The sequence below is a fragment of the Salmo salar genome, chromosome 06, assembly GCF_965601325.2.
Source record: "Salmo salar chromosome 06, fSalSal1, whole genome shotgun sequence".
NCBI classification, from domain to species: Eukaryota; Metazoa; Chordata; class Actinopteri; order Salmoniformes; family Salmonidae; genus Salmo; species Salmo salar.
The window spans coordinates 30,517,485-30,544,116 of NC_138296.1; the positions used below are offsets into that span (position 1 = coordinate 30,517,485).

At 44.3% G+C, this 26,632-nt stretch overlaps 5 protein-coding genes across 6 annotated transcripts; 2 read left to right on the forward strand and 3 right to left on the reverse strand.

Moving 5' to 3' along the window:
* The first annotated feature begins 1,182 nt into the window (after positions 1-1,182).
* LOC145850171 (protein crumbs homolog 3) lies at positions 1,183-13,653 on the forward strand. Of its 2 annotated transcripts, XR_014392630.1 has the most exons (5): positions 1,184-1,548; positions 2,514-2,729; positions 4,459-4,502; positions 4,617-6,185; positions 12,514-13,653. XR_014392630.1 is itself a non-coding variant. In XM_014202773.3 (4 exons), exons 2-4 carry the CDS (start codon positions 2,630-2,632, stop codon positions 4,824-4,826), a joined length of 354 nt encoding a protein of 117 aa, XP_014058248.1. In that variant the 5' UTR covers positions 1,183-1,548; positions 2,514-2,629; the 3' UTR covers positions 4,827-5,997. The 2 variants fall into 2 exon arrangements, 1 of the variants encoding a protein (XP_014058248.1); XM_014202773.3 differs by lacking the exon at positions 12,514-13,653 and having other exon boundaries at positions 1,183-1,548; positions 4,617-5,997.
* Positions 6,766-9,552, reverse strand: LOC123743418 (tubulin beta-4B chain). The gene is made up of 4 exons (XM_045720103.2): positions 9,389-9,552; positions 8,533-8,641; positions 8,208-8,318; positions 6,766-8,108 (listed from the first exon to the last, which is right to left on the reverse strand). Exons 1-4 carry the CDS (start codon positions 9,443-9,445, stop codon positions 7,051-7,053), a joined length of 1,335 nt encoding a protein of 444 aa, XP_045576059.1. The 5' UTR covers positions 9,446-9,552; the 3' UTR covers positions 6,766-7,050.
* Positions 13,654-14,098: 445 nt separating the features above from the next.
* Positions 14,099-17,059, reverse strand: LOC106601613 (tubulin beta-4B chain). The gene is made up of 4 exons (XM_014193953.2): positions 16,848-17,059; positions 16,053-16,161; positions 15,560-15,670; positions 14,099-15,460 (listed from the first exon to the last, which is right to left on the reverse strand). Exons 1-4 carry the CDS (start codon positions 16,902-16,904, stop codon positions 14,403-14,405), a joined length of 1,335 nt encoding a protein of 444 aa, XP_014049428.1. The 5' UTR covers positions 16,905-17,059; the 3' UTR covers positions 14,099-14,402.
* A 1,422-nt stretch (positions 17,060-18,481) lies between these two features.
* LOC106606513 (E3 ubiquitin-protein ligase TRIM35) lies at positions 18,482-21,101 on the forward strand. The gene is made up of 6 exons (XM_045720105.2): positions 18,482-19,122; positions 19,596-19,691; positions 19,777-19,991; positions 20,116-20,138; positions 20,240-20,358; positions 20,501-21,101. Exons 3-6 carry the CDS (start codon positions 19,884-19,886, stop codon positions 20,611-20,613), a joined length of 363 nt encoding a protein of 120 aa, XP_045576061.1. The 5' UTR covers positions 18,482-19,122; positions 19,596-19,691; positions 19,777-19,883; the 3' UTR covers positions 20,614-21,101.
* Positions 21,096-26,352, reverse strand: LOC106606836 (RNA polymerase I-specific transcription initiation factor RRN3). Its single transcript, XM_014203210.3, is given in 18 exon segments — positions 21,096-22,000; positions 22,111-22,201; positions 22,342-22,494; positions 22,641-22,749; positions 22,916-23,100; positions 23,246-23,376; positions 23,487-23,617; positions 23,738-23,787; positions 23,789-23,865; positions 23,976-24,071; positions 24,193-24,291; positions 24,380-24,449; positions 24,580-24,643; positions 25,152-25,211; positions 25,295-25,424; positions 25,521-25,610; positions 25,708-25,764; positions 25,890-26,352. Coding segments are annotated over 18 exon segments (1,818 nt in total). The 5' UTR covers positions 25,962-26,352; the 3' UTR covers positions 21,096-21,847.
* Between the last annotated feature and the right edge of the window lie 280 nt (positions 26,353-26,632).

The window sequence follows — 26,632 nt, forward strand, 5'->3', positions numbered from 1 at the left end:
ATTTCAAAAACCACCCACCAGTAAATTTCACAAAGCCACCAAAATGTCGAATGAAATGGGGCGGGTGGTTTTTCTGTACTAAACGATGATTCGCTGGGTAGAACAACAGTAAAGCTATGATTGGCAAGCAACAAGTACCTTGTTCTGGAACAGCGCCACAAGACGCGTGCAATTACAAAACGTTTCAGGTAGAAATTCAATTGACAAGTCCCTGCTCCCCCATGTACCCCACTGCTTTGGTCAAAGCAAACAAACACAACCACTGTACCAAATTCGGCCACTCTTTTAGATGGAAACATGTCTACATTCCAGTCTGGAGTGAAGAGGAAAGTCCCAAGACTATTTCATTTTTGGTCCCATAATGTCTACACCACATTTGTGTGTGTTTCAGTGGATTTGTGTATATGTGTAGGGCTCTAGCAATTGATGATGCATACTTCAAGTTTATGTTGTGTGCGTCAATACATGGGAGACCATTAACCGAATGACCTATGTGGCAGAGATACTTTCTGCACACATAATGATGTGACTAATCAGTGCTTTTTGCAGACTGCAGAATGTAGGCCTACATAACATACACTATTGGGGTGGTTATGGGTTGACAATCAACCACACCAAATACAAACATGGAAATAGAATCATACATTGATCAGATTGTGTTTTCTATGCCAGTCTTCAGTCACATTCTGGCATAGGCCTAGATGAAACTGCGATTAGGCAAGAATTAAGGGACCATGATTAGCTGTGCTTATGGTATTTCAGGATTCTTTTTATCTTGCTTTGAGGATAGGGTCAGCTAGAAAAATATAATTGCTCTCCACTAGAGGTCCTAAAGCTGCAAACAAATTCTCACCATGCACTCAGATGAAACATGTGTCCCTTAAAATACAGTATTTAAAAAATGTTCAGTGTTTACTCATTGGGTCTGAACATATTCCACAGCCTTTTATCTTTCTTTTGCAGATGGAAAAAAAGTTAGATGAACACTTTCAAGGCTTCAGACACACATCAATAGAACAGTAGAACTTGAGAAAGGGTCCCATAGAACTCTAATAGTTAAGGATCCATAATGAGTGAGAGAGCATGAGCAATGGGAGGAAGTAGGCCCCATTGAGCAGGTTGATGTTTGTCCACTAGTCTGGTGCCTCATCATACAAAGGGTATCTGTCTCCTGTGCCACAGGTTGATACTGGGCTCAGGTACTGTAACACGAGACTGAAGTGAACCATGTGACCATAGGGGCGATGTGAAGAGGGAATTAAAAAAACTGTTTTACATAGTTAAACCTATACAGGTAGTCTACGGTGATATATCAAAATAAACCCATTCAGCCAGTAAAACGGCTTTGCGATCGGATTTAGTTTGCAGATTTTTTTCAGACATTGTTGGGAGAGGTTTAATCATAAACATGTCCTAACATATGATCCAGTTTCGGTTCACCCACTCACTCGATTAGGTGAGGCGGCGGAAGCGAGACGTTGTTTTTTCGCAAGGAGTTGGATTGATCCCAGTTGCCTAAAACGGATATCAACATTATTCGGCGAAAAGGTGTGTATAATGTTCTGTACAGGTCTTTGTATAATAAAATCCTATACTTGTATTATTAGATCGACTAATTTGTTGTGGAGCAGGAGTGCAGTTTCTCTTTACATAAAATGGCTTGGAAGTATTGGAAATGAATTATGGGGCACTATAAATCCTATACTTTACAATACTTTTATAAGGCTTTACTTTTATTTCGATAGGATGCTACTTTCACAACATTTACTAAGAATATGATTTATGAATTGTCATTTGTTATCTCAATGCCCTCCCTCCCCACCTCCCTGAACAGGTGCAATTGTTCACATATACCACTAGTTTTACTAAGTCAGCCCACCTTAAACCTTTCATTTGGCGTATAGGCCTATATGTCTCAAACAAATGATTCTGAATGTGCCTTGAAGGGACTGAAAACTTCACTCACATTTTTTTGGGGGGGTGGTCATGTTTTGACATGGTGCTGAATGAATTACAATTGTAATTTTGCCTCTAAGGTCAAATGTACATTTTAGTCATTTAGCAGATGCTCTTATCCAGAGCGACTTCCAGGAGCCATTAGGGTTAAGTGCCTTGCTTAAGGGGACAACGTCAGATTTTTTATCTAGTCGGCTCAGGGATTCTAACCAGCGACCTTTCAGTTACTGGCCTAACGCTCTTAACCGCTAGGCTACCTGCAGCCCTATCCATTTCCGGTTGGACAGTTTTTGACAGTCTGAAATGTTTATAATAACTTGATCCATTATGTTCCATTGTATTGTCATGGTATGGGATAATTGTTTCTCCTGGGACTTACAATGATTCTATGCCAAATGAAGTATAGAAAGCTGTTATGATTTCATCTTCTCTTACATTTTATGTCACTTTATTAACCAGACTCAATAACATTGGGGTTTCAATAGAGACTCGGGCTCAGTGTAGCTCCATATGAACTGCTCTTTTTTTCTTTAACACTATCACCTTCATCTCTTTAGAGCGGCCCTGGAGACTGCTTGTGCTGCTGAGCACTACTCCTGATGAAATGGCCCCTTGCTGATGTCCAGGCGTCCTCTTGCTGATGGTCTACTCTCTTTAGAACCCATTGGTTTGAATGGAGATGGCACTGCTCCCAGACATGACGGCCTGGCCTGGTCTCCTGGCTGGGAGTGTCCTACTCCTGGTCTTGGGGAGTAATCCTTCCTGGGTTGTGGGTGAGTCATGCCACTACCTCTACAACCCCCCCCCCCCCCCCCCCATCCTTCTTGTGAAATAACCCCATCACCACCACACTGGATTGTCTCTGACCACAGACAAACAATCTACTGTACGACTGCTTGGAACGATATGCACAAAAGCACAAAAGCAGGTTGCACACATTTCTAGGCATTACTCAATAAAAACTAAAGCATGCAGTAACATGCCAACAGGTTGTACAAATATTTCGTAATGCGTGAGAGCTTTGGGTAGGAACCATTGGTATGAAAAGCTCTGGTACACCCACCTTTCTTAATGCGGACATGTGATTTCTCTGATAGACTTATGGTAATACGTAATGCTCGTATTTGTAATGCTTTATTACTTGTTATAAAGTACGTATGAGCCCTTATATGTTATATTTTACACTGCTAGTCGTCAGTGCACTGAACTGTTAGTCAGGATCATTATCAGATGATAGTAAGACGTTATAAGGGGTTTGTATGTGCTTATAGAACGTTTTCACAATGCATTTTAGCTGTATGTTACCCAGCAAGAAACAATAGATAAAGCTGCCCTTAGTTGTTGTTCTGAGTGTTCTTCTGCTTTTCTGGTAATGGGACAACACTGAACAATGGCTGCACTCCAATGCAGACACCTCCAAGCTGTAATGTCAACTGTAGTTAGTTTGCTACAATAAACGTATCTGGCTGTCACTGCTACAGGAGGTTTTTCGGTGTCTCATTTTGAGCAAAAGCTGTGCCCCTCCCCCAAACAACCTACCCTTGTTTTTTGTTATCATGGTGTACTTTTTCCCCTGGGGGAGTTTACTATTTTACTATTTGCACTAGCCAATCATTAACTTAGTTTGACATCCCTAAATGGGCGTTGAAGTTTTCTAAGCAAGACATCTACTGTGAATTAATAGTCAATAATCACTTTGACACCGCACTGACATGGTAACCAAAAAATAAAAGTGCTTTTCCGGATACTTCAACTAGTAAAACTGTTCAGGGGCTGAGCTTCACTGACCACGGGCAAAGGCCGCATTCCAAGTCCTCTCCTCCCCCTCTCCTACATTCAAGTAGTTACTGTGCGGGATGTGACAGAGTAATCACATGGCTTGTCATGGAGAAAGTGCCTGAAAAAAGCACTGGACTTGAGGAACTCAGTGATCCTATTGCATTGCAATAGGCTATTATGTTATCAATCTAAAAATGACATCAACTTCCATCTTTCTGTTTTGTTTCCCCCTCCCCCTAGGCTGTAAATAAATTACTCTTAACTGTATTTCAGTAACTGGATGTGTAAAAAAGTTTGCTTATTTGTTTATTATGATCCCCATTAGCTTTTGCAGAAGCTGCAGCTACTCTTCCTGGGGTCCACAAAAAACACAAAACATGAAAAGTTACAAAACACTGATACAGTCACAAATTAAAAAACAACGATATACAAACAATACAACTAAAAAATAATACAAACAATACTCATATACATGCTTTTACATGTGCATGTTGTTCTGGTATGTGGTCATGTGTGGACATGTAGGTTATTGCCTCAGAGCACCACACGTGTCATTTCTATCACCTGCACTTCGTATACAGTGTGTAATTTTAAAATGACCTGTTTTTCCACATTGTTCAATCCTATTGTGTTATCCTACATTAATCAAAGAGAGGGTGTATTTGTATTCTTGTAGAAAACTATTACAATGACCTGAGTGGTAATCATTAATGTTTTCTACAGGGGACAACACAACTAATAGATTACCCTCTAACACAACTGCCCCAGTGAGTAAGCTGCTGCTATCTTTATCTCTGTTTTTGTTAGAGGAAATTAAACCAGAAGTATCCAGAGCTTTATTTGTGAGATTGACTACCACCCCTGTGTTGTTCTGCCTCTAGGGACCCAACATTGCAGCTATTGTGGCCCCGACTGTTATACTGGGGCTGCTGGCCATAGCGTCTGCTGTGCTAGTGTGGCTTTTCTGCGTGGTGAGGAAGAAGAGGCAGACAGAGGGGACGTACCAGCCCAGTGCTGAGGAGCAGACGGGGGCCAGCAGTGTTGAGACACCAGACGCACTCAAGCTGCCCAAGGAGGAGAGACTCATCTGAGCCTAGTCTCTCAGAAGTCTCTCAGCACCTGTCCTGTACATCCAAGCAACAGCAAAATCCTGATGACTGTAGAAGCTCCACCTAAAGAGCTGATGATTACCTAGATATTAGAGGGTCATGACACAACGTTGACAGATACAGGATGGGACGAGAGGTACACAGCACCTAGCCCTGGAAGAGGAGGGCCCAGGCACTGTGTACTGTACGTACTGCAAGCACATGGACTAGTGCTAGTACAGAACCCAGACACAGACGTTGGGATAGCTACAGCAAATACCACAGCCCGCAACTAGAACAACTAGATCTAAGGTCCATGAGGCTCTGACTGCTTTCTCTATAGTGTGTTATTTAATAGCACTGGCATATTTGAATGGGATAGACATGTACACAATCATTCAAATGGTCATACTGGAAGAGGAACCAAACCATCACCTGCACTATATGGAAGAGGACCAGTATTCAGTCCCTGCTCATACTCGTCTTTGGTAAATACATTTCAGTCTGAGTATTTCAGTCCTCTGTCGAGGCAATTTGGCCCTCTCAACAGCTACTAAAAGACTGGATACAGTCTAACTGCTATAATTGTAAGCAGACTGTTGTTACCTGTGCTACCTTGATACATGCAAAAAATAATATTGGAATGTAATGTAAATGTTTGTATAAATTCCTTATAGATGACTTAAATGTATAGCGTGCAATAATATTTGTTTAACCACTATTGATTGTCAGAAAAGCATTTAATTGTCTAGATTTTTACACTGATTACTTACCTCAATACATGTCTCACTACTGAATCAGTCCTGTATCCAGCTTTACAGATAATGACACTGTAAGCTAATATTATCTAGAAAACATTTCTCCCAGTGGGATATTCTCTGTTTGCGGATACTGTGTGCAGAACAAATAATTATATCATTATTAATAATATTTAAGCACAAAATGAATGATTGTTTACATTTGAATAATTGTATTGTCGTATTTCAGAATTGTTACATTAATTTAACATTGGCTGAAATGTGATTCATGTGTGTTCTTACCAGTACGCTGTTTGTATGTTGCAAAGCCTATGATGGGATTCAATTCTCATCATGTAGAGTTGTTTCACAATGTCATGACATATTTATCTATTGTAGCCTACATGTTAAATAAATACTAATAGTCATTTTTAGAATTGGCCACCTCAGTAGATTTTCTTTGCATAATCAGTGCTGGACTTTGATCAGATGATGTCAAGACTTGCTTCTGTCTCTCTCTCTTTTGAAAACACAACCAGACTTCTATGAGGAATTAACGAGAGGGGAAAAACAGAAGACAGAGCATCGTATCAGCTGACATCATGTATCAGACATCCCTAAAATGGTGAGTGTGAAGTGTATGAGAAATAACGCACTTGCTCAGCATGCAGACCTTACGAGTCAGCTTTCGGTGAAGCTGTGATTGACAAAATAGCTTCAGTCAGAATTATTAGCCAGCGGCAACTGACTGCAGGAGCTGGGAAGTGATGACTGCTGAAAACAATGCGGCCAAATCTTTCTGTCTTTAACAGTCACTATACGTCAGTCTCATTTTGCCTGTTGTTACATTCTAGGAATGCATTCCAATGCAGAGTTTATTGCTACTAACTCATTGGCATGAACCCATAGTGGGCAGTGCAGTTTGTCTTCAGCCTATAGTTAATGCTCCCTCACAAACCCAGTTTCCAACTGTGGTTGGCCTTTTCTGGTTTGTAAATCTGCTTTTACCTTTGGCATTTTGGGCTCATGGCTTCAAATTCATATAACTTACAGTATGTGAAAATACTGTAATTGTACATGCTGACTTTAACCTAGTGTGACATTTTAATTTTATGTTGTACAGTAATCAAGTCTATATAAGACCATATAAATTATTTATAACACCCATCATATATAAACAATAAAAACATAAGAGTAAGTACCAATTTAATTTGAACTTTAAAATCACTTGCTTTTAATTCCGCAAAGCAATGATGAGATGAATGTAGGAAAATGGAAACAATTCAGTGGATTTCCAACATACAACAACAAAATAATGTCAAAAGTTTACTACTATCTGGTAAGATCACTGTCTAATGTGGAAAAACATTCAATTAATTTTGGAACATCTGCCTTCTTGAGAGAAAGCAGATGGTAAGGATGAAGGGATGGAGTTGGGGACGGGACGGAGGGGAGTGATAGACTGTTTGGTAGTTGAGTGACTGGATGGTTTAGGCGGCTTCCTCTTCTCCCTCCTCTTCAAACTCGCCCTCCTCAGCGGTGGCATCTTGGTACTGCTGGTACTCAGACACCAGGTCATTCATGTTGCTCTCAGCCTCAGTGAACTCCATCTCATCCATACCCTCTCCGGTGTACCAGTGAAGGAAGGCCTTACGGCGGAACATGGCAGTGAACTGCTCAGAGATACGCTTGAACAGCTCCTGGATGGCTGTGCTGTTGCCGATGAAGGTGGCAGCCATCTTGAGGCCGCGGGGTGGGATGTCGCAGACAGCGGTCTTCACGTTGTTGGGGATCCATTCCACAAAGTAGCTGCTGTTCTTGTTCTGGACGTTGAGCATCTGCTCGTCCACCTCCTTCATGGACATGCGGCCACGGAAGATGGCGGCTACGGTGAGGTAACGGCCATGACGAGGGTCACAGGCCGCCATCATGTTCTTGGAGTCGAACATCTGCTGGGTGAGCTCAGGAACGGACAGGGCGCGGTACTGTTGGCTCCCCCTGCTGGTGAGGGGGGCGAAGCCGGGCATGAAGAAGTGCAGGCGGGGGAAGGGCACCATGTTGACAGCCAGTTTGCGGAGGTCGGCGTTGAGCTGGCCAGGGAAACGAAGGCAGGTGGTCACTCCACTCATGGTGGCTGACACCAGGTGGTTGAGGTCTCCATAGGTGGGTGTGGTGAGCTTGAGAGTGCGGAAGCAGATGTCGTAGAGGGCTTCGTTGTCGATGCAGAAGGTCTCATCTGTGTTCTCCACCAGCTGATGCACAGAGAGGGTGGCATTGTAGGGCTCCACCACTGTGTCGGACACTTTGGGAGAGGGCACCACGCTGAAGGTGTTCATGATTCGGTCAGGGTACTCCTCGCGGATCTTGCTGATGAGCAGGGTGCCCATGCCAGAGCCAGTACCCCCACCCAGGGAGTGGGTGAGCTGGAAGCCCTGGAGGCAGTCACAGCTCTCTGCCTCCTTCCTCACTACATCCATGACAGAGTCTACCAGCTCTGCTCCCTCTGTGTAGTGGCCCTTGGCCCAGTTGTTTCCAGCTCCACTCTGGCCTGCAGACAGAAGTGTCATAACCCATTATTTCCTGGACAAGATTTTATAAGTACCTACCACCAAATCTCATATCTGCACTGAACACACCAACCACTCACCGAAGACAAAGTTGTCTGGCCTGAAGATCTGTCCGAAGGGGCCAGACCTGACAGAGTCCATGGTGCCCGGCTCCAGATCCACCAGGATGGCACGGGGGACATACTTCCCACCTAGAAACGAAAATAAATATTGGCCGTACGGAACCAATTATTACTGTGCATATTTGCACTGTATTTGTGATAATAGGGTACCTCTGAATGCCAGTATTTTTTAATTGTTAATACATGAGTCTATTTAATCAATTGTGCATGTTTCTGTTTGTTTCAATAATTGGAGACATTATGTGGTTCATGTATGCAGTGCTATATAATGTGCATACTGTACCTGAGGCCTCATTGTAGTACACATTGATCCTGTCTAGCTGCAGGTCGCTGTCTCCATGGTAGGTGCCAGTCGGGTCGATGCCATGCTCATCACTGATCACCTCCCAGAACTGAGACAGTGAGAGAAAGAGAGAGAATGAGAGCGAGCGAGGGAGGGTACAGGGGGATGAGATGCACGTCAATAGCAATACACAGAAGCATCCATTTAAAACTCAAGTTAGAATATAAAATATAAATAAATAGATATAATACAATGTCTTTTCTGTTGCATGGACATTTACCTTTTTGTGAGAAACACAAATAGCATGATTTGCATTAAATATTCCCTTTACATAAATATGTAAGCCTCTAAATTATTTAAATTAAGCATTAAAATTCCATTTAGATCTAAAAATGTATCAGGTTAAATATGTTGTGTCATAAAAGAGAGGAGAGGAAGGTATTCTAGTACCGTTATCTCTCCTTTCCACCGCACGTCCATTTAGGGACCCCAAATAACCATTGGGAATGAGTCAGCAGCAACAATAACAAATCTGCCCATTTCATATGCAACAGTGATATAAACTGATATTAATCGGATATAGCTATTGTTTAGCCTATTTCTCTTATACACATATTTATTTTGTGCACGGAATGACCATGCATTTTTCATGCATCTTATATCATAGCCAATCGATAATGCACACAGTTCTGCACCAGCTTTCTCTACAAGTCTTATGGGTGGATTATCAGCGGCCTTTCTTCATTTTGCTACGCAGAGGTAAAAAAAAAAGAAGAGGCTTATCTAGCTCGTCTGCAATCATTCACATGAAGAAATCTATTTTGTTGGTAAAATACAAAGGAGTCAACAATGATACCTTGGCTCCGATCTGGTTACCGCACTGGCCGGCTTGCAGATGCACTATTTCGCGCATTATGGATGGATGGACGGGCGTTGGCAGTGAGGAAACCGCAGTCGAGATTTGGTCCGGAGGACGCTTCTTATCTTCTTCCCCAGCTGACTGTCTGATGGGCCCGCCTCTCCTTCAACTAATGGGCCGAATCGGTGGGCGTCATCCCCATGGTTACCAAAGACTGGAGGAGAGGAGGGATCCTGAGCTCGTGGAGAGAGCGGATAGGATGCTGTTATTTGGAAGTCTTCATCAATGAGTGTTCCAGTGATGCGCAGTCACCCGACCCTACTGACTTAGTGGTGTAGTGATAGCTGCAGATATCCTACAGTAAAACAGACTCTCGTAAGTGAGCTGAAGGTATCATTGTCATCAACCCACTAATGATGTTCACGAGAGATTTTCCCCAGTAACACAAAGTGGTCACAATCACGAGTGGTGAAGCACAAGATACAAACCACACACTGTGGACTGACGATATATTGGCACCAAGCAAAAAAATACATATTTCAAATACCATACTGTAGATTGAGGCGGATGGTAGTAGGCTATTATGAAATCAATATTCTGAAACCGACTGTGGTCAAGAGAAACACCCTGCAAGTGTGATCAAACAGGTAGTCCCTCCTGTGAAGCCCCCTCCCATTATGTAAATCCAACCATTTTTTACAGGCTTCACAGGAAAAAAACTTGGTTTGGCATTGATGTTGTGTACACTGTAAAGGTGTTGCTGTAACATTAACAGTAATTTACAGGCAGCTAGTGGTAAGGACGTTAATGTATTTTATATTGCAGTAGAACTACTGTAATTTAAATACAGTGTCAAAATAACTACTGTGTAATGACACATGGTACAATACCATAGAATTTAGTGTATTTTACTGTAAAAAAGTAAATGCTACTGTAATCATAATTAATGAATGACATTCATTGAGGGGAGATTGGGTTTGTATTTCACATTATTTTACTGTAATTACATGGTATTGGTGCAAGCAGGTTGGCTGCTAGGTAATACCTCTCTTTCGTATCATCTGAGATCCCCAAAGATTGGAAAGCTGCCGCGGTCATCCCCCTCTTCAAAGGGGTGACACTAGACCCAAACTGCTACAGACCTATATCTATCCTACCCTGCCTTTCTAAGGTCTTCGAAAGCCAAGTTAACAGATCACCGGCCATTTTGAATCCCACCGTACCTTCTCTGCTATCCAATCTGGTTTCCGAACTGGTCATGGGTGCACCTCAGGCACGCTCAAGGTCCTAAATGATATCATAACCGCCATCGACAAAAGACAATACTGTGCAGCCATATTCATCGACCTGGCCAAGGCCTTCGACTCTGTCAATTATCGCATTCTTATTGGCAGACTCAACAGCCTTGGTTTCTCAAATGACTGCCTTGCCTGGTTCACCAACTACTTCTCAGACAGAGTTCAGTGTGTCAAATCGGAGGGCCTGTTGTCCAGACCAGTCTCTATGGGGGTGCCACAGGGTTCAATTCTCGGGCCGACTCTTTTTTCTGTATACATCAATGATGTCGCTCTTGCGGCTGGTGATTCTTTGATCCACCTCTACGCAGACGACACCATTCTGTATACTTCTGGCCCTTCTTTAGACACTGTGTTTACTAACCTCCAGACGAGCTTCAATGCAATACAACTCTCCTTCCGTGGTCTCCAACTGCTCTTAAATGCAAGTAAAACTAAATGCATGCTCTTCAACCGATCGCTGCCGCACCTGCCCGCCCACCTAGCATCACTACTCTGGACGGTTCTGACTTAGAATATGTGGACAACTACAAATACCTAGGTGTCTGGTTAGACTGTAAACTCTCCTTCCAGACTCATATTAAGCATCTCCAATCCAAAATAAATCTAGAATCGGCTTCCTATTTCACAACAAAGCATCCTTCACTCATGCTGCCAAACATACCCTCGTAAAACTGACTATCCTACCGACCCTTGACTTTGGCGATGTCATTTACAAAATAGCCTCCAACACTCTACTCAGCAAATTGGATGCAGTCTATCACAGTGCCATCTGTTTCGTCACCAAAGCCCCATATACTACTCACCACTGCGACCTGTATGCTCCCGTTGGCTGGCCCTCCCTTCATATTCGTCGCCAAACCCACTGGCTCCAGGTCATCTATAAGTCTTTGCTAGGTAAAGCCCCACCTTATCTCAGCTCACTGGTCACCATAGTAGCACCCACCTGTAGCACGCACTCCAGCAGGTATATTTTAATGGTCACCCCCACACATATCTCCCTCACCAACTTTAAGCACCAGCTGTCAGAGCAGCTTACAGATCATTGCACCTATACATTGCACCTACATCATCCCCATATTGTTATTTTTTTTGCTCCTTTGCACCCCAGTATTTCTACTTGTACATTCATCTTCTGCACATCTATCAATCCAGTGTTTATTTGGTATATTGTAATTATTTCACCACTACGGCCAATTTATTGCCTTACCTCCCTCATCTTACCTCATTTGCACACACTGTATATAGACTTTTTCTATTGTGTTATTGACTGTACGTTTGTTTATTACGTGTGTAACTCTGTGTTGTTGTTTGTGTCGCACTGCATTGATTTATCTTGGCCAGGTCGAAGTTGTAAATGAGAACTTGTTCTCAAGTGGCCTACCTGGTTAAATAAAGGTGAAATAAATATTTAAAAATGACATTACAACATATCAATGAATATTTGGTGTTTTGTATCACTTGCACTTCTAGAGGCCTTAACAAAGGCTTCCAAACAGGCAGCGACTACAGGGCAAAGCAGGCCAAAGGGACATGGCAAAATGCTCAAACATTAAAGGTTGAAGACTTGCTACGACTCTTATCTGTCCCCTATATATTTTAAATTGAAGGGGCACGGTAACCACATAGGAGTTAGATTGGTACAGCAAACTCTTGAACGTGCCGTCCTTGGCCAGCTCTCCTGCTATCTCTCTCAGAATGACCTTCTTCATCCAAATCAGTCAGGTTTCAAGACTGGTCATTCAACTGAGACTGCTCTTCTCTGTGTCACGGAGGCTCTCCGCACTGCTAAAGATAACTCTCTCTCCTCTGCTCTCATCCTTCTAGACCTATCTGCTGCCTTTGATACTGTGAACCATCAGATCCTCCTCTCCAAGTTGGGTATCTCCGGCGCGGCTCACTCTTGGATTGCGTCCTACCTGACAGGTCGCTCCTACCAGGTGGCGTGGCGAGAATCCATCTCCGCACCACGTGCTCTCACCACTGGTGTCCCCCAGGGCTCAGTTCTAGGCCCTCTCCTATTCTCGCTATTCACCAAGTCACTTGGCTCTGTCATATCCTCACATGGTCTCTCCTATCATTGCTACGCAGACGACACACAATAAATCTTCTCCTTTCCCCCCTTCTGATAACCAGGTGGCGTATCGCATCTCTGCATGTCTGGCAGACATATCAGTGTGGATGACGGATCACCACCTCAAGCTGAACCTCGGCAAGACGGAGCTGCTCTTCCTCCTGGGGAAGGACTGCCCTTTCCATGATCTCGCCATCACGGTGGACAACTCCATTGTGTCCTCCTCCCAGAGTGCTAAGAGCCTCGGCGTGACCCTGGACAACACCCTGTCGTTCTCCGCTAACATCAAGGTGGTGACCCGATCCTGTAGGTTCATGCTATACAACATTCGCAGAGTACAACCCTGCCTTACACAGGAAGCGGCGCAGGTCCTAATCCAGGCACTTGTCATCTCCCACCTGGATTACTGCAACTCCCTGTTGGCGGGGCTCCCTGCCTGTGCCATTAAACCCCTACAACTCATCCAGAACGCCGCAGCCGTCTGGTGTTCAACCTTCCCAAGTTCTCTCACGTCACCCCGCTCCTCCGCACACTCCACTGGCTTCCAGTTGAAGCTCGCATCTGCTACAAGACCATGGTGCTTGCCTACGGAGCTGTGAGGGGAATGGCACCTCCGTACATTCAGGCTCTGATCAGTCCCTACACCCAAAGAAGGGCACTGCGTTCATCCACCTCTGGCCTGCTGGCCCCCCTACCTCTGCGGAAGCACAGTTCCCGCTCAGCCCAGTCAAAACTGTTCGCGGCTCTGGCACCCCAATGGTGGAACAAGCTCCCTCACGACGCCAGGACAGCGGAGTCAATCACCACCTTCCATAGACACCTGAAACCCCACCTCTTTAAGGAATACCTGGGATAGGATAAAGTAATCCTTCTAACCCCCCCCCCCAAAATAAGATATAGATGTACTATTGTAAAGTGGTTGTTCCACTCGATATCATAAGGTGAATGCACCAATTTGTAAGTCGCTCTGGATAAGAGCATCTGCTAAATGACGTAAATGTAAAAAATTCTCACTAACAGGTGAAAAGAATATAGTCCCTTACAAGGCATGCCTCAAAATATATTAAATGAGCCATAAACAAAGTGTTTGGCGCCCAAAAAATACAGTACGGTACTGTATTTTGTGGTGCAGTACGGTAGCATTTGAAATACAAAAATTCTTTCCCACTGCACCATAATTTACCTACCATGGTCCAAAGTATTCTATCTGACATGCTGGTTGTATGTCAGTACCACTTACTGACTTAAAACCAGCGTGTCAGATGATGGACTGATAGTGTTTTTACAGAAAGAAAATTCTCAGGTATTGAAAGGGTTTTTTAAGTAAAGCAACACACCTAGCATTGGAACACATCGTTCATTTATTCACATAATTCAATTTAGACATCTAGTAATCGAGTTACAGCTTGCTGCTTTCATAAGAAACCTCATGTTAGAATACCCTCCGACTTCTAGGATGAGCACTGAAAACCTTACAGGATACTAATTAGACTGAAGGGAAGAGATGCTTGAGCACATTAATTTAATTATCACAAATCTGAGTTTCCTTTTCATTAACATTAACTTAAATCAATCAAGTTGTGCTTTGGGGACAGGACGGAGGGGAGTGATAGACTGTTTGGTAGTTGAGTGACTGGGTGGTTTAGGCGGCTTCCTCTTCTCCCTCCTCTTCAAACTCGCCCTCCTCAGCGGTGGCATCTTGGTACTGCTGGTACTCAGACACCAGGTCATTCATGTTGCTCTCAGCCTCAGTGAACTCCATCTCATCCATACCCTCTCCGGTGTACCAGTGAAGGAAGGCCTTACGGCGGAACATGGCAGTGAACTGCTCAGAGATACGCTTGAACAGCTCCTGGATGGCTGTGCTGTTACCGATGAAGGTGGCAGACATCTTGAGGCCGCGGGGTGGGATGTCGCAGACAGCGGTCTTCACGTTGTTGGGGATCCATTCCACAAAGTAGCTGCTGTTCTTGTTCTGGACGTTGAGCATCTGCTCGTCCACCTCCTTCATGGACATGCGGCCACGGAAGATGGCAGCCACGGTGAGGTAACGGCCGTGACGAGGGTCACAGGCCGCCATCATGTTCTTGGAGTCGAACATCTGCTGGGTGAGCTCAGGAACGGACAGGGCGCGGTACTGCTGGCTCCCCCTGCTGGTGAGGGGGGCGAAGCCGGGCATGAAGAAGTGCAGGCGGGGGAAGGGCACCATGTTGACAGCCAGTTTGCGGAGGTCGGCGTTGAGCTGGCCAGGGAAACGAAGGCAGGTGGTCACTCCACTCATGGTGGCTGACACCAGGTGGTTGAGGTCTCCATAGGTGGGTGTGGTGAGCTTGAGAGTGCGGAAGCAGATGTCGTAGAGGGCTTCGTTGTCGATGCAGAAGGTCTCATCTGTGTTCTCCACCAGCTGATGCACAGAGAGGGTGGCATTGTAGGGCTCCACCACTGTGTCGGACACTTTAGGAGAGGGCACCACGCTGAAGGTGTTCATGATTCGGTCAGGGTACTCCTCGCGGATCTTACTGATGAGCAGGGTGCCCATGCCAGAGCCAGTACCCCCACCCAGGGAGTGGGTGAGCTGGAAGCCCTGGAGGCAGTCACAGCTCTCTGCCTCCTTCCTCACTACATCCATGACAGAGTCTACCAGCTCTGCTCCCTCTGTGTAGTGGCCCTTGGCCCAGTTGTTTCCAGCTCCACTCTGGCCTGCAGACAGAAGTGTCATAACCCATTATTTCCTGGCCAAGATATTATAAGTACCTACCACCAAATCTCATATCTGCACTGAACACACCAACCACTCACCGAAGACAAAGTTGTCTGGCCTGAAGATCTGTCCGAAGGGGCCAGACCTGACAGAGTCCATGGTGCCCGGCTCCAGATCCACCAGAATGGCACGGGGGACATACTTCCCACCTGAAAAATCAAAGCAAATTGTATTTGTCACATACACATGGTTAGCAGATGTTAATGCGAGTGTAGCAAAATGCTTGTGCTTCTAGTTCTGACCATGCAGTAATATCTAACAAGTAATCTAACAATTTCACAACAACTACCTTATACACACAAGTGTAAAGGAATGAATAAGAACATGTACATAAAATAAGAATAGGGAAATGTTGGGCATACTGAAACTATTGTTACTGTACATGTTTTATGTATGTATTATTTGTTTGTGTAAGTGTAATCAGTTAATTATTCCTAATTAAAACAGCAGTTTATTTAATTGCGCATGTTTCAATAATTGGAGACATTATGTGGTTCATGTATGCAGTGCTATATAATGTGCATACTGTACCTGAGGCCTCATTGTAGTACACATTGATCCTGTCTAGCTGCAGGTCGCTGTCTCCATGGTAGGTGCCAGTCGGGTCGATGCCATGCTCATCACTGATCACCTCCCAGAACTGAGACAGTGAGAGAAAGAGAGACAATGAGAGCGAGCGAGGGTACAGGGGGATGAGATGCACGTCAATAGCAATACACAGAAGCATCCATTTAAAACTCAAGTTAGAATATAAATAAATAGATAATGCAATGTGTATTTTCTGTTGCATGGACATTTACCTTTTCAAGAGCAACACAAATAGCATGAATTGCATTAAATATTCCCTTTATATAATTATGTTATCGTCTAAATGCTTCAAATGAAGCATTAAAATGCCATTTAGACCGAAATATTAATCAGGTTGAATATGTAATGTCATAAGAGGGAGGACGGAGGTATTCTAGTAGGCTACCATATCTTTCCCTTCAACGCCCATATTTACAAGGACCCCAAATAACCATTGGGAATGAATCAGCGGAAATTTAAAAAAAATAATCTAACACATCAGGACCTGTCATATCGTATGCAACAGCGATTAAAATGTAGTTTATCTTGTGCACGGAATGATCATGCATTTTTCGTCCATGGTAGCCTATAGGCCTATTATAGCCTATCGAGGATGCAGTCTTATGGGTGGATTACAAGCGGCCATTCTTAATTTAGCTACGCACTACGCAGAGAGAACGAGAGGTTTATCTAGGTCGCATGCAATCCCCAAATTAAGCAATCTATTTTATTGATATAGAAACAAGAGAAGAGTAATACCTTAGCTCCAATCTGGTTTCCGCACTGTCCGGCTTGCAGATGCACTATTTCGCGCATTTTGGATGGAAGGAAGGGCGTTAGCTGTGAGGATTCGACGGTGGAACGAGAAGGTACTGGGCTTGGAGGACTCTCTTTGTCTTCTTAACCAGCTGACTGAATCATGGACCCGCCTCTCCTGCTACTACTGGGCCGAATCGGTGGTGCAACCTGACGTCATCCCCATGGTAACGACAGACCGGAGGAAAAAGGGGGATACATCATCCTAGGCTCGTGGAGAGAGCGGATAGGATGCTGTGATTTGGATCTCGCCATTTTATTTTATTTTATTTTATTTAACCTTTATTTAACTAGGCAAGTCAGTTAAGAACAAATTGTTATTTACAATGACGGTCTACCAAAATGCGAAAGGCCTCCTGCGAGGACGGGGCCTGGGATAAAAAAATAAAATAATAATAATAGTAATAATAATAAATCATAATAATAAATACAATATAAATACAGGGCAAAACACACATCACAACAAGAGAGACAACACAATACTACATAAAGTGAGACCTAAGACAACAACATAGCAAGGCAGCAACGCATGACAAAACAGCATGGTAGCACATAACATAACAACAACATGGTACAAACATTATTGGGCACAGACAACAGCACAAAGGTCAAGAAGGTAGAGACAACAATACATCACACAAAGCAGCCACAACTGTCAGTAAGAGTGTCCATGATTGAGTCTTTGAATGAAGAGGTTGTTCCAGAGATGAATGAGTGTTCCAGAGATGCGCAGTTACACGACTATAGTCACTGAGTGGTGTAGTGATAGCTGTATGCATCCTACAATAAAATCTCTTGTGAGTAGCCTGAAATTATCATTGTCATCAAGCCACTAATTAATGTTCATAGATTTTCCCCAATAATATAAAGTGGTCACAATCACATGTAGTGATACACAAGCTACAAACCACATACTGTGGACTGATGTTGAGAGTTTCAATTTCCTTGGTCTCCACATCACCAACGAACTATCATGGTCCAAACATACCAAGACAGTCGTGAAGAGGGCACGACAAAACCTTTTCCCCCTCAGGAGACTGAAAAGATTTGGCACGGGTCCCCAGATCTTCAAAAGGTTCTATAGCTGCACCATCGAGAGCATCCTGACCGGTTGCATCACCGCCCGGTATGTCAACTGCTCGGCATCTGACCTTAAGGCGCTACAGAGGGTAGTGCGAACGGCCCAGTACATCACTGGGCCCGTGTCAGAGGAAAGCCCATAAAATTGTCAGAGACTCCAGTCACCCAAGTTATAGACTGTTTTCTCTTATACCGCACAGTAAATGGTCTCTTATACCGCACAGCAAGTGGTCATTTTATTTATGATGATTTTACCAATAATTTTTTTATTATTTTGGTTGATCATATTTTCATCCTGCTTCATGAGATACATCTTGGCAGTCGTCTTTCCCTTTTCAGTCTTTTAAAGGGTTTTAAAGTTATTGATTGTGTATCTCTATCTACAACCTTTAACAATGTTGCTATTCAAAACATGTAACAGGTTCTAGGCTAAACCAGTCTGCAGCTATTCCACATGTGACCAATAGGGCTCGACTTCCTGTTTCACGTTGCTGTCTGTCATGCAGTACTGTGTGTCTCTGGAGTCACACACAAACACAACTCAACAGACAGGAAAACAGCCTGCACTTTTAAGGTCTGGCATTAGAACAAGAACAATGGAAGAATAGGCACTTTGAGTATCTGTTTTGAAAATTCAAAGGGAGGTCATTTCTGAAAGAAAAAGTAAATAATCTCCACATTTATATGCTTGACATGGAAACGTAAGCATTGTTTAAGCCAGAGGATATCTTCTTCACAGACTCCCGGTACCTGATCAGGTCATCCAGTGTGTGTCTCCCAGAGGAGGATCTCTCCTGTCCTGTGTGCTGTGACATCTTCAGGGACCCTGTCTTCCTACCATGTAGCCACAGCTACTGGAACACCTCAGACCTCAGACAGTGTCCTGTCTGCAGGAGAAGAGCTTCCAAGAACACTCCTCCCTCCAACCTGGCTCTGAAGAACCTCTTGTGAAGCTTTGCAACAGGGCAGGATTCAGAGCTCAGCGGAGGGGAACAGTGTACTTTGTAGTCTACATGGAGAGAGACTCAGATTCTTCTGTCTGGTGGACAAGCAGCCTGTCTGTGTAGTGTGCCAAGCCTCGAAAATACACAAGAACCATGACTGCGTACCCACAGAGAAGCCAGCACAGGATTGCAAGGTGAGAGACTGAATAATAATTGAAATGACTCTAGTATGTATATGCATGAAATAACTTGGCAACGTCTGTTTTCATAGTTAACGTTGCCATTTCCTCATGTAAGGAGCCTGTGGCCCCTGGCGGTAGAATGCTGTTAATCAGGTCTATCCTGACAGTATATGCGAGTGTACAGTATTAGCAGAGAAATTCCAAAGGGTGTAAAGTATTATATCTGCATTCCTATGGGATAATATCTGATCTGCTGGTTGTACGTCAATGAGTGGTGTTGATGGACATAGTGTGTTTGCAGAGTAAAACATCTTTAAACATTGTACATTATCTCTGGTATTGAAAGGGTTATTTTAATCAAGCGACACACCTGGCATTGAACCTATTGTTAATTTATTTCACATAATTAAATCTAGACGTCTAATCGAGTTACAGCTTGCTGCTTTCATAAGAAACCTCATGTTAGAATACCCTCTTACTTGCAGGTTGAGCTCAACATAGCACTGAAAACCTTACAGCATACTCTGGACTCCCTCATTAGACTGAAGGGAACCTCTGAAGAGATGCTCGAGCCCATTAAGGTAATCTCCACAGATGTCATCAGATGTCATCCTTTTCATTAAAATGAACTCAAATCCATCAAGTTGTGCTCTAACTGCCCCTCAGAATCAGGCCCTGGAGACTGTTTTGTGGAACTCCACCAGTTCCTGTATGATGAAGAGGCAGCGAGGCTAGCTGCTCTGAAGGAGGAGGAAGAGGAGAAGAAAGGGGTGATGAAGAGTATGGTGACAAAGGCTGCAGCAGGGATGCTATACCTCAAAGAGACTACAACAGTCATAACACAGGAGATGACAGATGCTGAAGACATGACATTGCTCCAGGTTTGTACTGGCACAATTTACACATTACACACAAATTAAATAAAGCCAGAATAATCATTTTTGAGGAGAGGATGGGATTTATTTGTTTATTCAGACACAATATTACACTTTCTTTGTTTTTCAGAACTTTAAAGCCACTATAGAGAGGTATGTTGATATCCCCCACCTCTGTCTATCATTCTATTTTTTCCTCTCTCTCTCTGCTTTGGAATACTGAACAGGACAATTGTATTATTTTGTCATTTCAGAGCCCAGTGCACAGGGCAGGGTCCAGAGAGGATTTCAGGGGCGCTGATTGATGTGGCCAAGCACCTCTGTAACCTCAAGTACAGAGTCTGGAAGAAAATGCTTCTGCATGTTGAATACAGTAAGTCAATTTCAATGGTTAACAGAGATGAGGAGATAAGGAAGTTAACTCCCACAGCATTTTAACCTGGTGAAGAGAAGCTAAAACAGTGGTGAGTGACCCAAACCCTTTTCCTGTCTCTAACCCATCTCCCCCTCTTCAGCTCCTGTGACCTTGGACCCAAACACAGCCCACCCCTGCCTCTTCCTGTCATATCCCTTCAGTACACCAGCCAGCCCCACCGTCTCCCTGACAACCCTGAGCGCTTCCACATGAGTGCAGAGGTCCTGGGCATGACCAGGCTTAGCTCAGGAAGCCACTGCTGAGTAGTGGATACAGGATGTAACAACGACTGGATTCTGGGCGTGGCCTGTACGTCTGTCACCAGGAATATGGAGGTCCAGGCCTGGCCGGAGAACGGGTTTTGGACCATGTGTCTGTGAGACAGGGAGTACAGAGCGATGACCTCACCCCCAACAGCAGCGGTGACAGTCACAGAGAAACTCAATAGGGTCAGAGTGCAGCTGGACTGGGTCAAGGGCCAAGTGTCTTTCTTTGACCCTGCTGATGACGATACACCCCTTTACTCTTTCTCACACAAGTTCAGAGAAAGTGTTTCCGTATTTTTATACGCAAAGCAAACACCCTCTGAGAATCGTACCTGAGGACGCGTGTTACAGTGCAACATAGTGGGGCAGGACATCCTTGTACAGTTCCCAACTGATAATTTTTTTACAATAAATGAATTTCTGTCAACCTAGAAATAGTTTGGCTTTTATTTACAGGGTAGTGTATGTCAACTACGTAATTGATACTCCATTCATACAAGCACAAGTTTACAGAAATAATGTTTCATCTACTGCAGGTGACCCTTCTTACAAGTATCTGTTCTGGTTAAGAAGAATTTCAATAAGGGAACATGTTTACAATTTGTACAATTATATAAATCATAAAAATGTGTTGTGCAGAACTTGATACAAATTGTAGATCAGAGACAACCAAAAAGCAATGAACCATTGAAAGTGTCAGATTTGTTTTTTGTAAATACAGTTACCGTCGCCGAGAACACTAAATCTACTTACGGTTTCCCCAGCCTAGATAAAACAAATACATTTTCTTTCCATAGTTGAGTGAAATGAACTTATTCACTTTTAACCAGTTATAACATGTTAACTGCTATAACATAGAACCATTATTAGAAAATGAATAGCTCTAGCCACGCATTGTACACTTTGTGTTCATAATCTTTTGCATCCTGGAGTAGGTTCTTGATGGGGTGGTGATTGTAGATGGTTCCGACTGATACTTCTCTTCAGAGATGATAGGGAAGGATGGACCCGTCCATTTTAAAACAGCAGGGGGTCAAAATTCAGAACGGTCTATGGTAAGATCATTTAATATTCCATTTGAAAATGTTAAAGCTGGGTGTCTCTGTATGAAGGCACTCAGGGTTGTGGAATAGTCCATTTTTCAGGGGGTTGTGGATGAGTCCATGTTAAATATGGGGGTGTCAGAAGGGTCTCTGTAGGAAGGCAATGGGCGGGGAGCCCACACTGCTGGGGCTGTGGAGGTGTGACTCATACGAGCCAGGGGTCATACCCATCACCCCCTTTGTCTCCGGCGTCTCCCCTCGCAGGAAGTCATCCTCATCTGCATCCGAGCACTGAGACAGAGAGAAAACAGCCAATCAAACCACAAAAACAACCAATAGGGAGACACACAGCATCCAATCATGTGTGTGCCTGAGAGAATACAAGAGTGTCTGTGTTTTACCTGTCTGACTCTCTTGGTGGTGAAGGTGTCCACCTCAGTGTCTGCTGGCTCCTCCCACACCTGGTGGAGGGGCTCGATGAGTTTACTTGACCTGGAGAGGAGAAAAACATGATCAGAAATGGAAAATGAACTCTTTTCTTAGAGTTCAGGTCGTACTACTGCCATTTCCAACCAATTTCTCCTGTTTTGTACCTACTGATAAGTGGTCCCTGAGAAGGGTTCATGGGTTACCTCTTGAGCACGTAGGGGTCAAAGGGGAAGAAACTGTCCAGGGGGTTGGTGTTGGTGGACACACAGTCGCCCCCCACGGAGCTGCGGACCACGGGGAGAACATGGCGGTTGTTCCTCTCGATGATGGTGTAGCAGAACACCAACTGGTACTTTCTGTGGGTGGATGGATGGATACACATCTGGGTCAAACAACCACTACACATTTTTAGAAGCAGACAGACAGAAATGAACAGTGCTGTAGCAGAGCGTAATTGATGTGTGACTGGCTAAAAGGGTGGTTGGTTGGTGTACCACTGTACCTGGTGATGGCAGCAAACATGTTGGTGACGGCAGGCAGGCAGACCTTCAGAGGGTTGAGCTGACACATCACTATCCTCTCTAGGTTCAGACCCTGCAGGTACGCCAGCCCTGGGGGGGAAACAGACATACAGTTATATAATACTGGACACTGGTAGAGCATATATATATATATATATATATATAGATATATATATATCTCAACTGATATAATTTTTGTTTTTGGGGGATTGTATCTGTGTAAGTATGTGTTTTACACGCATGTGTAATCCCCTACCTTTCTTCATGTCACCCTCCAGGATGCTCCTGTGTCTGAAGATTAGTGTGTAGAAGACAGCCTGGCAGGCGTTGTAGAAGGGCCCGTGTAGCGTGATGTCACAGTAGGCCCGGGAGCCAGAGTCCTGGCTGTCCATGTATAGGTGGAGCCAGGGGACCAGCAGGTCCAGACACGCACGCACCGTACTGCAGGACGGAGAACACAGTCAGAGAATCTTAGTTAGGGAGTTAGGAGGAACCAGAGAGTATGCTGCGTAGAACTAACCACACCCCAACATGGTCTAAGGAGCCCTTTCTGAACATATTTAGGAGGACAGAGGGTGTGACTCACGCGACGGGCAGGAAGTTGGCACGGGCCAGGAAGCTACCCATGTAGCCAGCGGCAGATTGGCGCAGTACTGCCGGGTGAGACGGGCTCTGCAGTAACCTCCACAGGTGTTCCAGAAACGCCTCTGCCAGAGCCTGAGAGAGGGGTCAAACACACAGCCAATCAATCCAGTTACCCACTCAACCGTTCTATAAAATGCCACTACTATAAAGTCGTACGGATGCACACCGTTGCGAGTACTGACCAGTCTGAAGCTGCAGAGGTAGAAGAGGGCGTATTGGACGTGACAGGAGGCGTGTGTAGGTAGGATAAGTTTATCAAACACACACACCAGGTCCTTGTATAGATCCTTAGTCTGCTCCACATCCAGACAACCTGCCAGAGAGAGAGTAGAGGAGGGGGAGAGATGGAGGGGTGGAAGGGGAGAGAGAAAGGGAGCAGAGTAAGCACTGTCTTGTCATATGTCTAGTGAGTGTGTGAAGACCCTGTGCCCACCGTTGACGTGGCACATGTCCTTGATGAAGGCCAGCAGCACAACCATGAGTGTCCAGTCTCTCAGCGACAGGGTGGACCATCACATTGGTCCCTGCTGGACTGGACTTCACTGAACACACATCCTCATCCTGTGTGATAGAGAGAGATGAGGGAAACGTCACACCACATCAGTCGCAAAATGGAGAACTATCACACCAGTGACTGCTGTATGTAAACCCTAGCAGATCTAGTCAGTCACCATGTCAAAGAGGCCCTCCTCCCCCTGCTCTCCTTTCATCTCCTGCTGCACAGCGTTCTCCTCCACCTCCTCTATCTCTCCCCGAGAAGCACTCACCTGGAACACAACACAGTGTTAGCACACCAAAAAACACCTATTTCTCAGTGAAGAACTGGAAAGCCAACACACACACGCACACACACAGGAGCAACTGTGGCTTAAACACACACACACTTACGTCCAGTTTGAGCATCCTACTGATGATGAGTTCCAGGACGTCTCGTCGTAGAGAGGGGATGTACACCGCCACCCGCAGAAGGTTATGGACATAACACTCCTGGGGAGAGAGAAAGACAACCATACTGTACAACAATCTGACAATTAAAACAACAAATATGAGGCTACCAACCGTAGCCACTACTTACCAGGGTTCTGGAAGATTTCTGCACAAAAGGAACGTTTTCAGTCAGAATGGGCATCAGGAAACGGCTGGTGCTGAAATGAGAAGGACGAAGAACAAAAAGTTTGTTACCAGTTTGCATTGGGGGCCAACAATTCCCAAGGTCAGACCTGGGTCTGAAAATGATCCAGCAACATGTTGTAGGATTGTCTTATGGCTACTTACGATGGGACATATCTGGCAATCAGCTGCAGGGCCTGATGACACTGGTCAAAATGTATTGGAAGGTCTTCAAAAATCAAGAAAGAAGAGAAAGGGTTAAAATTGTGCATAAATTGAAAAAGTATTCCAACTAACATCCAACGTTGAACAAGTTGGATCTGAACTGGCTGTCATTATACCCTTTATATTGGAATGGAACATTGATTCTGTAACGTTTGAAGTAAAAACAAATTGTAACATTGAAGTAAAACTAAGATTTATGAAGAGGTCTGTCAGCCTGACAAAAATCAGTAACCATAAGGGGTGGGACTCCTGCAGTGAAAGTCCCCAGTGCTAGAGTCTCCGTGCATTATCTTATCTACACCTCACCTCCCCTCTTATCATCCTCACTCTTCAAGGACTTTAGAAGTGTGCCTAGTTTCCCTAAAAGGACGAGTAGAGCAGCCTTTTACCAACTGTAGTCTCAGGTCACTATGAATTTACTGCAGTGTGTATTTCAATGAAACATTTCAGGGACTGTCCGTTGAACAATCTTGGTTTTCCATTGTAAACAGTAACGAAACAATAACACCTACTTTCATCGTCATCATCCGAGTCGGAGATATCCACTCCTCCCTCACAAATCTTCACTCTCTCTGGAAAGGAAGGAAAAACAATACGTCTTCAAAGTAGCCATATTGAGTTATCAGAATGTCCACGCAGACAGACAGGAACTCACTGGGTGTGAAGTTGGAGACCACCATCTTGAGGCAGGCCCGGAGGTAGACAGTCTGAGCAGATACCAGGTTACTGAGGAAGGCCAGATACTCCTCCACTACGGCAGGGCTTCGACCCAGCCACGGCAGCCTCTGGTACACAGAGACAAGGGGTAGATACAGCATTAGAAAACTGTTCCTGGCCTGGGCAGTACTGTCCATCTCTTGATTCAAGTGTTCCATCCTCACCAGAACCACATAGATCAGCTGCTCATGGTCTTTGCTGAGTTGTGTCACACAATTCCGGAACTCCTGCAGCCAGTTGATGATTTGGGCATCCTGTCAAAAAAGGAAGACATTCTATTATCATTAAGACCTCTGGAAACTTTCTTGTTACACAGTACATGTTGCATAACTGCTAATCGTGCTCATTTACCTTGATATCTGGATCTGCCAGCTGATGTTTCAACAACTCATAGTCACTGGTGTCTCCCTTGAAAAACAACCAACCAGCAGCAAATACTGTCATATTCATACCAGGTTATAACTACATTCCAGAGTGAATCATATAAGTGTTTAAGGCATCCATGTTTGGTGTCACTGGATTGGAAACCTCACCTGTTTGAATTTCGCTAACGTGGCAACAACATTGCCCCCAAACCGCACCGTCTTCAAGGGGGGAGTGTTCATGAAATCTCTCCCCTCAATCTCCAAGCTTTACACACACGCGCTGGGGAGGGAATGATGGCGACAATAGCACGCGAGTAAATTGACTAAATTGACTAAGATACAGAGTGGTAAGCAAGTATTGTGAAACATAAAGCATAACAACACAATACAGTTAGAACAGCTTGCTATAAATGTGCTGGTTACCATTAGTTTGATGGTAATGCGTTTACAGAAACGTATTTGAAAGGCTTCAGTCTTACCAATCAAATGAAATAGTGTTCAGATAGCTACAATTCTATTTGCAACGCAAAATGCTGTTTCGATCGTGATACAATGAAACGTGCCTTCTTCATGCCGCTAACTTCACAACAGGAAGAGAAAATGGTGACCGATTTTATTTACGGAAATGAATGGTAGATTCTTCTTCCTGTACTAGCGCCGTGGTCTTCTATGGTGCATTACTGCTACCTACCGTGGAGGAGCATAGGCATATTTGATAGAACAGTTCCATCAGAACATGTCACCTTTGCCATTGCTGCCTATCTGGATTGAGCGTTATCATTCCGACTCTAATACTGCACTCTAAATGTATGGTGAGGGATTATAACATTGGACACTGCATTTGGGTTCCCGAGTGGCGCAGCTGTCTAAGGCGTCACTACAGTCCCTGGTTCGAATCCAGGCTGAATCAC

Excerpts from the sequence above, each read along its gene's own strand:
- LOC123743418 (XM_045720103.2), bottom strand. The coding sequence starts at position 9,445 with ATGCGCGAAATAGTGCATCTGCAAGCCGGCCAGTGCGGTAACCAGATC. Across the intron at positions 8,642-9,388 it reads GTAACCAGATCGGAGCCAAG|TTCTGGGAGGTGATCAGTGA; the intron begins GTATCATTGTTG and ends TCACTGTCTCAG. Across the intron at positions 8,319-8,532 it reads GTACTACAATGAGGCCTCAG|GTGGGAAGTATGTCCCCCGT; the intron begins GTACAGTATGCA and ends TTTCGTTTCTAG.
- LOC145850171 (XM_014202773.3), top strand. The coding sequence starts at position 2,630 with ATGGAGATGGCACTGCTCCCAGACATGACGGCCTGGCCTGGTCTCCTG. Across the intron at positions 2,730-4,458 it reads TAATCCTTCCTGGGTTGTGG|GGGACAACACAACTAATAGA; the intron begins GTGAGTCATGCC and ends TGTTTTCTACAG. Across the intron at positions 4,503-4,616 it reads CCTCTAACACAACTGCCCCA|GGACCCAACATTGCAGCTAT; the intron begins GTGAGTAAGCTG and ends TTCTGCCTCTAG.
- LOC106606513 (XM_045720105.2), top strand. The coding sequence starts at position 19,884 with ATGAAGAGTATGGTGACAAAGGCTGCAGCAGGGATGCTATACCTCAAA. Across the intron at positions 19,992-20,115 it reads AAGACATGACATTGCTCCAG|AACTTTAAAGCCACTATAGA; the intron begins GTTTGTACTGGC and ends TTTGTTTTTCAG. Across the intron at positions 20,139-20,239 it reads TTTAAAGCCACTATAGAGAG|AGCCCAGTGCACAGGGCAGG; the intron begins GTATGTTGATAT and ends TTGTCATTTCAG.
- LOC106601613 (XM_014193953.2), bottom strand. The coding sequence starts at position 16,904 with ATGCGCGAAATAGTGCATCTGCAAGCCGGACAGTGCGGAAACCAGATT. Across the intron at positions 15,671-16,052 it reads GTACTACAATGAGGCCTCAG|GTGGGAAGTATGTCCCCCGT; the intron begins GTACAGTATGCA and ends TTGATTTTTCAG. Across the intron at positions 15,461-15,559 it reads GCCAGACAACTTTGTCTTCG|GCCAGAGTGGAGCTGGAAAC; the intron begins GTGAGTGGTTGG and ends TTCTGTCTGCAG.